Below are 15,682 nucleotides of genomic sequence, written 5' to 3'. Positions count from 1 at the left end.
GCCAAGATGGTGCCATTGCACTCCAGCCTGGGCGACAGAGCAAGACTCTGTCACAAAAAATAATAATAATAATAGCCAGGCGTGGTGGCTCACACCTGTAATCCCAGCACGTTGGGAGGCCAAGGCAGGCGGATCACAAGATCAGGAGTTTGAGACCAACCTGGCCAATATGGTGAAACTCCATCTCTACTAAAAATACAAAAATTAGCCAGGTGTGGTGGCAGGCGCCTGTAGTCCCAGCTACTTGGGAGGCTGAGGCAGGAGAATCGCTTAAACCCGGGAGGTGGAGGTTGCAGTGAGCCAAGATCGCACCACTGCACTCCAGCCTGAGGGACAGAGCGAGACTCTGTCTCAAAAAATAAATAAATAATAAAAATTTAAAAATAACAATAATTATGGGACAGTGGAAGGTTTGTGGCTGGGAACCTTTTCTGCAGCTCTTTCATGACAGCCCCTCCCTTTGTCCTCCATGGACCAGCTGCAAAACCCAAGTCACGTGTGCACATCACCACCTTTGGGGGCTACTTGTCCCAGCACTGAAACCCTCAGTTCCCTGCAGCGAGAGAGCACAGAACAGAAAACGGGGAAGAGTTTCTCTGGCTGGGTTTGGATCTGAAGTCAGCAGACCCTATCGGGCGTTTGTGTCACATGGGGAGGTCAGAGGATGGGAGGCGTCTCTGTAGGAGAATCCTGACAGCATTCTCTGCATTTAAAACATGCAGGGTTTAGAGCTATCGTGGGAGGCTCCCGCCACAGGAGCCACTGAGATTACAAGATTAGCTGCAATCCAAACCACATTTGGAGAAAAATAAAATAAGAAAGGGAGATACAGGCCCGGTGGCGGCACAGTGGCTCATGCCTGTAATCCCTAGTACTTTGGGAGGTGGAGGTGGGAAGATCACTTGGGGTCAGGAGTTCAAGACCAGCCAGGGCAACGTACTGAGACTCCCCTCCCCCTCGCCCTCTGATTAAAAAAAAAAGAGGAAAGAAAGGGAAATATAGGGAAGGGAAGGGAGGGTTGGGAGGTCTCTTCAATGAGATCCATCCTTCCTTCCTTCCTTCCTTCCTCTTTCCCTCCCTCCCTCCCTCCCTTCCTTTTTTTTTGAGACAGAGTTTCACTCTTGTTGCTCAGGCTAGAGCGCAATGACACAATCCTGGCTCACTGCAACCTCCACCTCCCAGGTTCAAGCGAGTCTCCTGGGTCAGCCTCCCAAGTAGCTGGGATTACAGGCATCTGCCACCACACTCAGCTGACTTTTGTATTTTTAGTAGAGATGGGGTTTTGCCATGTTGGCCTGGCAGGTCATGAACTCTTTTTTTCTTTTGAGGCAGAGCACTCTGTCGCCCAGGGTGGAGTGCAATGGCGCCATCTCGGCTCATTGCAACCTCTGCCTCCCAGGTTCAAGTAGCTGGGATTACACATGTACGTCACCGTGCCCGACTGATTTTTGCATTTTTAGTAGAGGTGGGGTTTCAGCATGTTGGCCAGGCTGGTCTGGAACTCCTGACCTCAAGTGATCTCCTGCTTCAGCCTCTCAAAGTGCTGGGATTACAGGCGTGAGCCACCAAGCCTGGCCTGATGTGGTGATTTTTTTTTTTTTTTTTCTGAGACAGAGTCTTGCTGTGTCACCCTGGCTGGAGTGCAGTGGCACGATCTCAACTCACTGCAACCTCCACCTCCCAGGTTCAAGTGATTCTTCTGCCTCAGCCTCCAGAGTAGCTGGGACTACAGGTGCCCACCACCGTGCCTGGCTAATTTTTGTATTTTAGTAGAGCTGTGGTTTCTTTTCTTTTTTTTTTGAGATGGAGTCTTGTTCTGTCGCCCAGGCTGGAGTGCAGTGGCGCAATCTCAGCTCACTGCAAGCCCCGCCTCCTGGGTTCAAGCCATTCTCCTGCCTCAGCCTCCTCAGTAGCTGGGATTACAGGCGCCCACCACCACGCCCGGCTAATTTTTTTGTATTTTTTATTACACCGTGTTAGCCAGGATGGTCTCGATCTCCTGACCTTGTGATCTGCCCGCCTCGGCCTCCCAAAGTGCTGGGATTACAGGTGTGACCCGGCCGAGCTGGGGTTTCACCATGTTGGCCAGGCTGGTCTCGAACTCCTGACCTCAGGTGATCCACCCACCTCTGCCTCCCAAAGTGCTGGGATTACAGGCGTGCACCACCACGCCTGGCCCAATATGGTGATTTCTAAGTAGGGAGCTGAGGGAGTAAGCAGCTGGCCGGTGGCTGTCTGAGGGAGACTGTCCCTGGCAGAGCGAACTGCTAATGCCAGTACCAGGTCCTGTGACAAACAGAAAGAAACCGGCTCTCACTCCAGAACTGCGGCCTGACCACTATATATACATATACATATATATATATATATATATATATATATATATATATTTTTTTTTTTTTTTTTTTGAGATGGGGTCTTGCTCTGTTGCTCAGACTGGAGTGCAGGGGCACGATCATAGCTCACTCCAGCCCAACCTCCTGGGCTTACGCCATCAGCCTCAGCCTCCCTAGTAGCTGAGACTACAGGTGCATGACCAGCACACTTCGCTAATTTTTTAAATTTTTGTACAGACGGGGTGTCACTGTGTTGCCCAGGCTGGTCTCCAACTCCTGGCCTCAAGCAATCCTCCCACCTCAGCCTTCGAAAGTGCGGGATCACAGGCGTGAGCCATGGTGCCTTGGCCTCATATTTTGAATAGGCCAAAACAAAACTCTGGAATCCCCTTACCCCTATCCCCACGACCCCACATAGCAGGTTTCTCTCGCTCTGTAGCAATCCACTTACCTCCCGGAAATCACCCCAGGCCTGTTGGGAGTGCACGCAGCCCCGTTAGCCACCCTGTCTGCTCCTGTAACCAGCCCAGCTCTGCCTGAGAGGTTCCGCTATTCCCTCCGTCTGGAATACCCACCACTCTCTCCCACCCCGGGCTTGGATCCCGCAATACCGTATCAGCCTGAGGGCCTCTGCTGTCCCGCTTTCTGCTCTCAGAGCCTTTGTCACTGGGCTGGAAGAGCAGTTGGGAAAATTCGGTGATAAATGCATAGCCCGGGGCTAGGACCATCAAGAGGACCCAGTAAGTTGGCTCCAGAAAGAGGACTTGAAGCTTCGTTTGCATTGCACGTTATTTAATATTGAGGAAAATGTAATTAGCTCGTATTTAAGAATTGGGGTGAGAGCGCTAAAGATCGACCCCACCCACCTCCCACTCCTCACCTCCAGCCATAAGCCACTTCCGTACAAGGCTAAAAATGCGTAAAACAATGCAACTACTCGCCACCTATCCCTTCCCAAGTTCCAGCCTCTGAGCCTCAAGCCCCACGCCCTCCTAAATATCCCCGCCCCCTCTGGGACCCCAAATTGCCTACAGCTCTGCAATTCCGCCCTTCCCGGCAGCGGGACCGAAAGGGTTAAGCGGAGGCTCCCGGTCGCTGAGTGACAGCATGGCCGGCGGCCGGGGAGAGCCGACCAATCAGAGAGGGCGTACGTGACCCACGTGCGTAAACGGCCTCGCGATTGGCCAGCGCCGCCAGAGGCCTGCCCCCCGGAGCCCGAACCCACGTGCAGCTACTGCGCCTCCATTGATCGGCTTCACGGTCCAGGTGGCGGCTGGGTGGGGCCTGGGCGGGACGGGGCGGGGACTAGGCGGGACGAGGCGGGGCCCGATGGGTCAAATGGACCCCCGTGGGGGAAGGAGGAGTTTCCTTTTGGCCTGAACTTGGCTGACCTCGGTAGCTTCCGCCCGGTGAGGGACGTGAGTTGCCAGGCGTGTTCCTGGGGGTTGGGGGGACTCCAGGATTCCCGGCCGGGGAAGGGGCTGCAGGGGCGTGGAGGGGCAGGACTGAGGCAAGGAAGGAGCTGGGTGCTGCAGCAGGGATGGAGGTGGAGAGAGCTCGTTTCTTCTGTCTGATGAATTCTGCCTAATGCACCTGGCTAACTCCTATTCATCCTTCAAAACCCCTTCCTAGTGATCTCCCTGCGCTTTAGGAAATTGTCTCAAAACTAAGGTTGAGCTTTGGCGACCTTCCCTGGGCTCGCCGATCCCTGACTGCCCCCAGCAGGGAGTGTATGTGCACTATCCACCCCAATCTCCTGGGGAGGCCTGGGAGGCACGGCTCTGTTCTTTCTGGGTCCCCGCCCCCATGATTCTGGGCAGCTGGAGGCATTGATAAGTGAGGACAGGACCTAGGGAACGCATGGGGGAACCGCAGGACTGGGTCCATGGAGACTTACCAAACTGGGAGGTGCAGGTGGGGTAACGGGTGGCTTCCCTCCCTGGTACTGCCTTATTTTCTGTTCCTCAAGACCTGCCATCTCCTTGTTGTTTTAGACTCTGGCTAAAGTCTTGGAGGCTACTGCCTGAAGATGACCTCTAGGGACCAGCCCAGCCCCAAGGGCCCCCCAAAAAGCACTTCGGTGAGGAGGGCATGTGGTGGGATCAGCCCTCAAGGGAAACCCGGGCCCAATGTGGTTCTGCCCCTTTCTCCACCTATGACCTGGGCTGGCCCCGTCCAGGCCTCGCAGCTGAAGACAATACTGGTCACTGCTACACTCAAGACAGGTGCCAAGGAGCCGTTTTTTTTTTTTTTTTTTAAATTAAGTGTAGGCTAGACACCGTGGCTCACAACTGTAATCTCAACATTTTGGGAGGCCAAGGCAGGAGGACCACTTGAGCCCAGGAGTTTGAAACCAGCCTGGACAACGTAGTGAGACGCTGTCTCTATAAAAAATAAAACTAGAAGAATCAGCTGGGCCTAGTGACGTGGGCCTGTAGTTGCAGCTACTCGGGAGGCTGAGGTAGAGGGTTCGCCTGAGCCCAAGGAGTTTGAGGCTGCAGTGAACTATGATGGTGCCACTGCACTCCATCCTTGGTGATAAAAACACAGGAACACATAACGTATTCAGTTAATATTTTATAAGCAATCCCCACTCCCTGCACTTTGCGTCCCAGAGGTGACCGTTTGTAAATTTAGGCTCTCGGGCCTGAGCAGACTTTTTTTTTTTTTTTTGTAAAGGGGTCAGATGAGGGATATTTTGAGACTTTATTTTATGACTTTATTATTTTTGAAACGGAGTCTCACACTGTCACCTCGGCTGGAGTGCAATGGCACAATCTCGGCTCGCTGCACCCTCCACCTCCCGGGTTCAAGTGATTCTCCTGCCTCACCTCCCGAGTAGCTGGGACTACAGGCACCTGCCACCATGACCACCAAATTTTTCTTGTATTTTTAGTGGAGACTGGGTTTCACCATGTTGGCCAGGCTGGTCTCGAGCTCCTGACCTCGTGATCTGCCTGCCTCAGCCTCCCAAAGTGCTGGGATTATAGGCATGAGCCTATATCCCTGGCCAAGAGACTTTATTGAGTCTTGCTCTTGTCGCCCAGGCTGGAGTGCAGTGGCAAGATCTCGGCTCACTGCAGCCTCTACCTCCCAGGTTCAAGTGATTCTCCTGCCTCAGCCTCCCGAGTAGCTGGGATTACAGGTGCGCACCATCACGCCCGGCTAATTTTTGTATTTTTAGTAGAGACAAGGTTTTGCTGAGTTGCCCAGGGTTGTCTCAAACTCCTGACCTCAGGTGATCTGCTCACCTCGGCCTCCCAAAGTGCTGGGATTACAGGCTTGAGCCACCTTGCCCGGCCTTTTATTTTTAAAAGTATTTTGTGCTTCTATTTTCATCACAAGAATGTGGTGAATATTTTAGACTTTAGGCCAAAGTGCAAAATGGAAGATGCTGTTTACTGAAATACGAGAGGCCGGGCGCGGTGGTTCACGCCTGTAATTCCAGCACTTTAGGAGGCCAAGGCGGGTAGATCACGAGGTCAGGAGGTTGAGACCAGCCTGGCCAAGATGGTGAAACCCCATCTCTACTAAAAATACAAAAATCAGCCGGGCGTGGTGGGGGGCGCATGTAATCCCATCTACTTGGGAGGCTGAGGCAGGAGTTTGCAGTGAGCTGAGATCGTGCCCCTGCACTCCAGCCTGGGCGACAGAGCAAGACTTGGTTTCCAAAAAAAAAAAAAAAAAAAAAAAGGCAAAAACCGCAATTACTTTTGCACCAACCTAATACCTGTGCCCCGGTTGAGATGGAGACCTGGGGTCTTGGGTGTTTGGAGCATTGTAAGTTTTATGTAACCTTGCTTTGACCTTTGCAGCCTCATCCTGGGATGTCGAACTCTGAGAGGTCTCCGACGATGAATTATCAGGGCATTCTAAATCGGCTCAAGCAGTTCCCCAGGTGAGAGCAATTCCAGGGGCTGGAGGTCTCACGCTGGGAAGGAGCCCCACCTGGCCTCTCTCCTTGAGGTCCTAGTGAGTGGTTTAGAAGCTGCTGGCCCAAGAGACAGGTTCAGGAACAGGAAGCCACGCAGATACCCGGCATGGAGAACCCAGCAATACCCAGCGCAGCTTTTGATTAAACAAACACAATTACAAACAAATATTCAAATTTTGATTTTCCTGTTCTACATGGATTTGTTGGCATTCAATTTTATCGTTGAAAAATACTGCAATGGCTGGGTGTGCTGGCTTGCACCTGTAATCCCAGCACTTTGGGAGGCAGAGGCAGGAGGATCGCTTGAGTCCGGAGTTCAATACCAGCCTTGGCAACATAGCGAGATGCCATCTCTTAAAAAATAAAAAATCTAGCTAAGTGTCGTGGTGTACACCTGTAGTCCCAGCCACTCAGGAGACTGAGGCAGGAGTATCATCTGAGCCCAGGAATTGGAGGCTGCAGTGAGCCATGATTGTACCACTGCACCCTAGCCTGGGCAACAGGGTGAGATTCTGTTTCAAAAAAAAAAAAAAATCTGAAGAAAGTGGTGGGGCGTGGTGGCTCACGCCTGTAATCCTAGCACTTTGGGAAGCCAAGGTGGGCGGATCACCTGGGGTCAGGAGTTTGAGACCAGCCTGGCCAACATGATGAAACACTGTCTCTATTTAAAATACAAAAAATTAGCTGGGCGTGGTGGCACATGCCTGTAATCCCAGCTACTCAGGAGGCTGAGGCAGGAGAATCTCTTGAACTGGGGAGGCGGAGGTTGCAGTGAGCCGAGATCATGCCACTGCACTCCAGCCTGGGTGACAAGAGTGAGACTCTGTCTCAAAAAAAAGAATATACTGCATTAAAATCTTACTGAACTTCTTGGCGCTGCCTTAAATTTGGCTTCAAGAGCCAGTGCCTTCCAGCTTCATTGAGGCCCTCCCTAGGGGTTGAGGGCGGGGCTCGCTCTGGGGAAGGGGTCCTGAAGCCACAGGTCTTACAGCCTGTCCTCCTTCGCCCTCAGGTTTTCTCCTCATTTTGCTGCGGAGTTGGAGAGCATTTACTACTCGGTGAGCCAGACCCAGGCAGCCCCCACCAAGGAGGGCCCCACTGGGACAAGCCAAGGCAGTGGTTTCCCAGCCCTGCCTTCTGACTGCCCTAGAGAGGTTCTTTTCCGCCAGGCAGTGTGCCTCACGCCTGTAATCCCAGCACTTTGGGAGGGCGAGGCAGGTAGATCACCTGAGGTCAAGAGTTTGATACCAGCCTGGCCAACATAGTGGAGACCCTGTCTCTACTAAAAATACAAAAATTAGCCGGGCATGGTGGCTGCTGCCTGTAATCCCAGCTACTCGGGAGACTGAGGCAGGAGAATTGCTTGAGCCCGGGAGGCAGAGGTTGCAGTGAACTGAGATCACACTGTACTCCAGCCCGAGTGAAAGAGCAAGACTGCCTCTCTTAAAAAAGTAGGGACCATACACCAGTGTAGTATGAAAGTAAAAGAGAAGGTGAAAACAAAAATTTTTTAAGGTGGGGGGGGGGGGGGTAGGGACCAGAGAGGTAGAGCAACTTGCCCAGGGTCACACAGCATTCACACCCGGGCCACCTCCCAATGGGATCTCTGTTTTCCCTTTGCAGCTGCACAAGATCCAGCAGGATGTGGCGGAACATCACAAGCAGGTGGGTGACCCAGAGCTCAGGGGTGCGGCTGTCCCTCCATGAAAGGCATGAGAAAGGACAGATGGGGGCCGGGCACGGTGGCTCACACCTGTAATCCCAGCACTTTGGGAGGCCGAGGAGGGCGGATCACTTGAGGTGACGAGTTCGAGACCAGCCTGTCCAACATGGTGAAACCCCGTCTCTACTAAAAATAAAAAAATTAGCCAGGCGTGGTGGCAGGCGGCTGTAGTCCCAGCTACTTGGGAGGCTGTGGCAGGAGAATCGCTTGAACCCGGGAGGTGCAGATTGCAGTGAGGCAAGATAGTGGCACTGCACTCCAGCCTGGGCGACAGCGAGACTCTGTCTCAAAAAAAAAAAAAAAAAGGGGGGATGGTGAAGACAGGGAGGGGATGAGGGCAGGTCACGCAGAGCCTTGTGAGCCGTGGGAAGGACTTGGGGCTTTGACCCCAAGGGAGGTGGGAGCCATGGAGGACTGCTGGCAGAGGAGGCACATGCTATGATTTGGAATCCCCCGTGATATTAGCGGAGGCCCCATATCTTGGGGAGCATCTCCAGTCCTGTCTCTGGGCTGCTTCCAAGAGACGGTCTGTCCTGCTCCTTCCGCTCCCTGGGCCCCTGCGCAACCTAGATGACCCTTTGCTGGTCAGTTGCTTTGGACAGAGAGAGCCTGTGATGGGGCAGGCACCCGGCTGTGTTCTCTGCATGTCTGAGTGTTCAATGAGGGGCCATATGACGTGGGAGCGAGGGGAGCTATGCATGGGAGGGGGCTCTCAGGCTGCCACCTGCCAGCCCAGGGCGCCTGGCCCAAGCTGAAGTACGCCTTCCAGCCCTGCCTGTCCTCTCGCCACCTGGCCTTTTCTCCCAGGCGCTGGCAGGATTTTCCGCCTGTGCCAGATGTAACTGGCAGGGGCCCAGGGCCGTGTCTGCAACTTAGCAGGGCCTGGGAGGAGGGGGGCAGCGAAGGGAACAGGGTGAGGAGGGCCAGGAAGCAACCAAAACATGGTTATTCATTCAACAGATATTTATCCATCACCTCCTTGCCAAATACTGTTGTAGAAGCCAGGAAAATAGCAAAGAACAACGCAGAGCTTCCCACCCTTGGGGCGAGTGGAGCCTGGTAGATGGAGTGTTAGGGGATGAGGGCTGCGCCAGGCGGCAGGTGGAAGAGAGCAGCCCCAATGGGATTGGGGAGGCCAGGGTGGGCGAGGGTTGCAATTCAGGGTGGTCGGGGAAGACATGCGAGAAGGTGACATCTGAGCGGACACTTAAAGGACATCAAAGAGGAAGCGTGGCTGTCTGGGATGGGAGGGATATTTCAGGCAGAGGGCACAGCCTGTGCGAAGCCTCTGAGGCAGGATGGTGCCTGCTGTGTTGGTCCTGAAGGCACGACGAGGAGGCCCGCATGGCTGGAGCAGAGTGAGAGGAGGAGGAGGGGAGGGCAGGGGGGGCAGGGCAGGCCACACCACGCAGTGTCCTGCGAGCTTCAGGGAGGACTTGGGCTTGAACCCCAAGGGAGGGAGGTGGCAGCCATTGAGGGCTGCGGACAGAGGGCACGCCCTGGCTACTGCGGAGAGGACAGAGAAGAAGGAGGAGGGATGAGGGCAGAAGCCCGGGAACCAGTTAGGACAGTCCAGGTGTGGAATGCTGGTTGCTTAGTGATGAGAAGTAATTGAATGATTGTGGACATGTTTTGGGAGGAACCTGACCGCAGCTGCTGAGCATCAGGATATGCAGGGGGTGAGGGCCCCAAAGCAAAGGAGCCACTTCGGTTGGAGCCAGACCCAGGAGGGTCCCTGCCCAGCCCCCACTGCAGGAGGCCCCAGGATCCCTGGCAGCCCAGCCTGGCTTGTGGTCCTGGGCGGCCCGCTTCCCCCACCCGCTGCCTCCAGTTCCGGGCTTTCCCAGCCGCCTCGCTGTGCTTTCAAAATTCCCATCAGCACAGCCCCCTCCTCCGCCAGCCTGCCTGCCACTCTCCCCGGGGAGGGCCTGCTAGCAGGCAGAAGGGAGCCACACTTTTCATGCTGAGCGCATTAAAGTGCCGGTAAATTGCACATTAACGAGGCGGGGTGAATTGGAGAGGGCTCCCCTGGGCTTTGCTGCTGCTGGGCGGGCTCAGCTGGGAAATCCATCACGGGCTGCCCCAGGAGGCAGCAGCCTGGAGTCCCCCTGCAAGGCTCCGATGGAGGGTCTCCCCTCCTGGCCCCTCCCTCCGCTGTCCTGCTAAGGAAACAGACAGGTAGCCTTTTTGTAGAAAAAATCTTAGAGATAGGATCACTCGCCTTGCTTTCTTTTTTTGTTGTTTTGACGGATCATGCTCCGTCTCCCAGGCTGGAGTGCAGTGGCAGGATCTCAGCTCACTGCAACCTCCACCTCCTGGGTTCAAGCAATTCTCCTGCCTCAGCCTCCCGAGTAGCTGGGATTACAGGTGTGTGCCACCATGCCTGGCTAACTTTTATATTTTTAGTAGAGACAAGGTTTTGCCATGTTGGCCAGGCTGGTCTCGAACTTCTGACCTCAGGTGATCCGACTGCCTCGGCCTCTCAAAGTGCTACAATTACAGGTGTGAGCCATCGCACCTGGCCAATTTCTTTATACTTTGAACATGGCTACTAGACATTCCATATGAATGACTCTATGTATGATTCTAATTATACTTGTACTGGATGGTATTGATCTAGATTTTATTCCGTTTACTGGGAAACTACATTTAAATTTGGGATTGGCAGTGGTCAGATGACTTGATTTTTGTTGCTCTTTCTTCGTTTTAAATAAAACACCAGACTGGGTGCAGTGGCTCACGCCTGTAATCCCAGCACTTTGGGAGGCTGAGGCAGGCAGATCACCTGAGGTCAGGAGTTCGAGACCAGCCTGGCCAACATGGAGAAACCCCGTCTCTACTAAAAATACAAAAATAAGCTGGGCATGGTGGCGGGTGCCTGTAATCCCAGCTACTTGGGAGCCTGAGGCAGAGAATTGCTTTAACCCGGGAGGCAGAGGTTACAGTGAGCAGAGATGGTGCCATTGCACTTCAGCCTGGGCGACAGAGCAAGACTGTCTCAAAAGAGAAAAAAAAAATTACCACTGACTTGTTTCTATCAATTCTCCCCAGCAGGTAACCCTCAGTTTCTTAGTATCTTTCCAAAGTTTAAGCAAATTAAAATGTCCTCCTCACCTAGGGAGACATAGGTATGCTGTTTTGCTGCTTGAAGCCTTTTTTTTTTTTTTTTTAAAGACAGAGTCTCGCTCTGTCACCCAAGCTGGAGTGCAGTGGCACGATCTCGGCTCACTGCAAGCTCTGCCTCCTGGGTTCACGCCATTCTTCTGCCTCAGCCTCCCGAGTAGCTGGGACTACAGGCGCCTGCCACCACGCCCGGCTAATTTTTTTTTTATATTTTTAGTAGAGATGGAGTTTCACCATGTTAGCCAGGATGGTCTTGATCTCTCAACCTGGTGATCCGCCCGCCTCGGCCTCCCAAAGTGCTGGGATTACAGGCGTGAGCCACCGCGCCTGGCCTGCTTGAAGTCATTTGAAGCAAAGGGTGGTAGTGGTCAGGTTTTCTTTCTGCAACGTCCCAAAAAGAGTAGCTGGGGCCAGGTGTGGTGGCTGACATCTGTAATCTCAGCACTTTGGGAGGCCAAGGCAGGAGAATCATCTGACGTCAAGAGTTCAAGACCAGCCTGGCCGACGTGGTGAAACCCTGTCTCCATTAAAAATACAAAAATCAGTCGGTGTAGTGGCACACACCTGTAATCTCAGCTACTTGGGAGGCTGGGGCAGGAGAATCGCTTGAACCCGGGAGGTGGACGTTGCAGTGAGCCGAGATCACGTCACTGCACTCCTGCCTGGGCCACAGAGTGAGACTCTGTCTAAAAAAAACAAAAAAACATGATATATGCCAGGTGTAATAGGCCGGATGTGGTGGCTTACACCTGTTATCCCAGTACTTTGGGAGGCAGAGGTGGGAGGATCGCTTGAGGCTTGAGGTCAGGAATTCAAGACCAGCCTGGCCAACATAATGAGACTCCCATTTCTACAAAAAATGTGTTTAAATTAGCTGAGCATGGTGGTGCACACCTGTAATCCCAGCTACTCAGGAGGCTGAGATGGGAGGATCACTTGAGCATGGCAGGTTGAGGCTGCAGTGAGCTGTAATCGCACCACTGTACTCCAGCCTGGGTGTCAGAGTGAGATCTTATCTGCAAAAAAGTAGATGAAGGCTGGGGGTGGTGTCTTATGCCTGTAATCCCAGCACTTTGGGAGGCTGAGGTGGGCAGATCACCTGAGGTCAGGAGTTCGAGACCAGCCTGGCCAACATAGTGAAACCCCGTCTGTACTAAAAATACAAAAATTAGGCCGGGCGTGGTGGCTCACACCTGTAATTCCAGTGCTTTGGGAGGCCGAGGCGGGCGGATCAAGAGGTCAGGAGATCGAGACCACGGTGAAACCCCGTCTCTACTAAAAATACAAAAAATTAGCCGGGCGTGGTGGCAGGTGTCTGTAGTCCCAGCTACTTGGGAGGCTGACGCAGGAGAATGGCGTGAACCTGGGAGGCAGAGCTTGCAGTGAGCCGAGAGCGCGCCACTGCACTCCAGCCTGGGTGACAGAGTGAGACTCCATCTCAAAAAAAAAAAAAAAAAAATTAGCTGGGTGTGGTGGTGGGCACCTGTAATCCCAGCTACTCAGGAGGCTGAGGCAGAAGAATCACTTGAACCTGGGAGGCGGAGGTTGCAGTGAGCTGAGATTGCGCCACTGCACTCCAGCCTGGGTGACAGACTGAGAGACTGTCTCAAAAAAACAAGTAGATGATATACCTCCTACAGGTGGGGATAATCATGCTGTAGGATTGCAAACCCTTAACTGCAACGTTTAACTGTTTTGCTGCCAACCTCCCTCTAGATAGGAAACTTCTTACAGATTGTGGAGAGCTGCAGCCAACTCCAGGGTTTCCAGTCTGAGGAGGTGGGTTTCTGGTCTTCAAGGAGGGGAGGGGACAGGCTTGGGTGAAGGCTCATCCTCAAAGCTCTCACCGCCTTGTTCCTGCCGGGCCAGGTCTCACCTGCTGAACCAGCCAGCCCTGGGACAGCCCGGCAAGCGGAGGACAAGAGCCTGCAGGAGTCGAGCTTTGAGAACATCATGACCACCAGGTCCTCCGACTGGCTCCGGCGGCCTTTGGGGGAGGATGATCAGGCAGAGACCCAGCTGTTCTGGGACAAGGAGCCTTGGTTTTGGCACGATGCTCTGACAGAGCAACTCTGGCGGATTTTTGCTGGCGTCCACGATGAGAAGGCAAAGCCCAGAGACAGACGTCAGTGTCCCCGAGGGTGAGGGGGAAGGGGTGGCCACAGGCTGCATCTCAGGGGTTGTGCAGTGAACCCTGCTGTTCTCTCTCTGTCCCCCTCCTCCTCTCCGTTGTCATGGTGACAGAGCAGGCACCAGGCCTGGTGAGTAAACAACCTCGGCTCTACCCAGAGGGGTGGGCTTCCGGGCAGGCGGTTGGGCTCCCCCAGGTCAGGGCACTGGGGTTCCTGTGGGATTTGTCTTCCTTCCATCCTGCCCCTAGGGTCCCCCAGGGGGGCACTTGGGTGCTCCAGGAGGCTATACTGGAGCAGCCCGGGACCCACAGCCCAGGGCTTTCTAGGACCCTATACCCTGATTCTCTGCAACTCTGCCTAGACCCAGAGACAGGACCCCAGGCAGCTGACAAGCCCCGTGCATGCTGCCCGGGAATCCCTGACGTCTTCTGGTCCTAACAGGCAGGTCAGCAGGCCTGATGAGACTTTTCCATTTTCTAGGGGCAGGAAAGCAAGGCACCAGGATCCTGTGACCCAGGAGCAGACCCATGTCCGGAAGATGCTTCCAGTAATCCCAGCGGGCAGGGGCCGACCCACTCCAGGCGGGATGGGGTGGGGGGCATCCTGTGCGTAGGAGCCAATGCAAGCCGCTTAGTCCCTCTTGTCCCCCTGCTAGCCCCCAGGCCACCTGAGACCTCCTCCAGCCCCCCTGAGGGTTCCCAAGACAGGAACACAAGATGGAGTATGGTCCAGGTGAGACCCAGGCCCGAGCTGGTAGCCCAGTGTGAAGGCTGCCCAGGTGGGGTGGAGGAGGTGGGCACAGACGTGCGGGGAGGCGGGGGCAGCTGTGATCTCCCTGCCTGCAGGAGCGTCCTGGAGGAGCCCCTCGGTTTCTGCAGTCCATGTAAGTGTCTGCACTGTTTGCTTGTGGGCGGGGGGGGAGCAGTGGGAATTCCTTCCTGTCTATACCTGTGTTCCCGGCACATAGAGGGGAACAGAGGTGGAAGACTTTCTTCCGCCTTTTTCATCACTACTCTGCCATCCTCTCCAACAGCAGCTGCAGAGGCTGGGTAGAAAAGTGCAGTGTTAGGCCAGGCGCGGTGGTTCACGCCTGTAATCCCAGCACTTTGGGAGGCCGAGGCGGGCGGATCACGAGGTCGGGAGATCGAGACCATCCTGGCTAACGTGGTGAAACCCCGTCTCTACTAAAAATACAAGAAATTTAGCCGGGCGTGGTGGGGGGTGCCTGTAGTCCCAGCTACTCAGGAGGCTGAGGCAGGAGAATGGCGTGAACCCAGGAGGTGGAGCTTGCAGTGAGCTGAGATCGTCCACTACTGCACTCCAGCCTGGGCGACAGAGTGAGACTCTGTCTCAAAAAAAGAAAAAAAGTGCAGTGTTAGGTTCACAGGATCGCCGCCCCAACACTGGGCTCAAGGCATTTGGGGAAGACGTTTTCATGGAAGGGGATGGGGTGTAGCTGTGTTAGAACTGGATGCAGATTGTCCCAACCTTGTGGAGTGACGCTGGGAGAACCCAGATGGGGCAAAGAAGGCTTTTCTGGGGAAGGGGCATAATAGCTAGGACCATAAAGGATGAATAGGAGTTCTTCCTCCTGGGGCAAAGCAGTCTAGGAAGAAGGCAGAAGTATATGGAGGGCTGTGGCAAAGGGACAATACTTGAAGGAATGTGGGCAGGACATTGGGTGGAGTCTGAGGGTAAAACAAGGCCTGAGAGGGGGGACCCCAAAATCTGAAAAAGAAGCCCCTCTAGGCCTTGTGTGGCTCCCACTGGGCAAAGGGGCTCACAGGCAGGTCAGTTACCCCGAGGCCTCCCCTCCCAAGATCCTGGGACCCTGAGGACTTTGCAGATGCATGGAAGAGGCCAGATGCCTTGCCTGGGCAGTCTAAGAGACTTGCCGTCCCGTGCAAACTGGAGAAGATGCGGATTTTGGCACACGGGGAGCTCGTGCTCGCCACGGCCATCAGCAGCTTCACGCGGCACGTGTTCACCTGTGGCAGAAGAGGCATCAAGGTGTGGAGCCTGACTGGCCAGGTGGCTGAGGACAGGTTCCCTGAGAGCCACCTGCCTGTACAGGTGAGGGCGGCCTTGGTTTCCAGGGGTGCAGGGCTTCTGGGAACGGGGTTTGAGGTTTGACTCTGGGAGAGCCCAGGTGGTGGAGAGAGGGCTTCCAGGGAAAAGGGGCATAATAGCTAGGAACCTAAAGGATGAATAGGAGTTCGCTCTCATGAGGCAAAGCAGTCCAGGCAGAATGCCATAGGGGGCGACAGCTCACAGTGACTCTGCCCATCCCAGACCCCTGGGGCCTTCCTGCGCACCTGCCTGCTGTCCTCAAACAGCAGGAGCCTGTTCACCGGTGGCTACAACCTGGCCAGCGTGAGTGTGTGGGACCTGGCGGCGCCCTCCCTGCATGTGAAGGAGCAGTTGCCCTGTGTGG

At 54.5% G+C, this 15,682-nt stretch overlaps 1 protein-coding gene across 2 annotated transcripts in view; it reads left to right on the top strand.

Annotated features, from left to right (window-relative positions):
• Positions 1-3,698: 3,698 nt before the first annotated feature.
• TLE6 (TLE family member 6, subcortical maternal complex member) overlaps positions 3,699-15,682 on the top strand; it is a 17,393-nt gene continuing 5,409 nt past the window's right edge. The window contains exons 1-13 of one of the 2 annotated variants that reach the window (XM_030796104.1): positions 3,699-3,745; positions 4,331-4,416; positions 6,152-6,234; positions 7,283-7,328; positions 7,894-7,935; positions 12,833-12,895; positions 12,986-13,241; positions 13,361-13,377; positions 13,729-13,795; positions 13,904-13,980; positions 14,094-14,131; positions 15,069-15,321; positions 15,541-15,682. The exon at positions 15,541-15,682 is cut by the window's right edge and continues 109 nt beyond it. In XM_030796104.1, coding sequence (XP_030651964.1) covers positions 4,366-4,416; positions 6,152-6,234; positions 7,283-7,328; positions 7,894-7,935; positions 12,833-12,895; positions 12,986-13,241; positions 13,361-13,377; positions 13,729-13,795; positions 13,904-13,980; positions 14,094-14,131; positions 15,069-15,321; positions 15,541-15,682 — 1,135 coding nt within the window. In that variant the 5' untranslated portion in view covers positions 3,699-3,745; positions 4,331-4,365. Of the gene's footprint in view, positions 3,755-4,330; positions 4,417-6,151; positions 6,235-7,282; positions 7,329-7,893; positions 7,936-12,832; positions 12,896-12,985; positions 13,242-13,360; positions 13,378-13,728; positions 13,796-13,903; positions 13,981-14,093; positions 14,132-15,068; positions 15,322-15,540 lie in introns of both variants that reach the window. The other variant, XM_030796105.1, reaches the window with a different exon arrangement.

This window comes from Nomascus leucogenys, chromosome 17, assembly GCF_006542625.1.
Source record: "Nomascus leucogenys isolate Asia chromosome 17, Asia_NLE_v1, whole genome shotgun sequence".
NCBI lineage: Eukaryota > Metazoa > Chordata > Mammalia > Primates > Hylobatidae > Nomascus > Nomascus leucogenys.
Note: the sequence above shows the minus strand (reverse complement) of the source record. Positions and strands in the feature narration are given on the sequence as shown.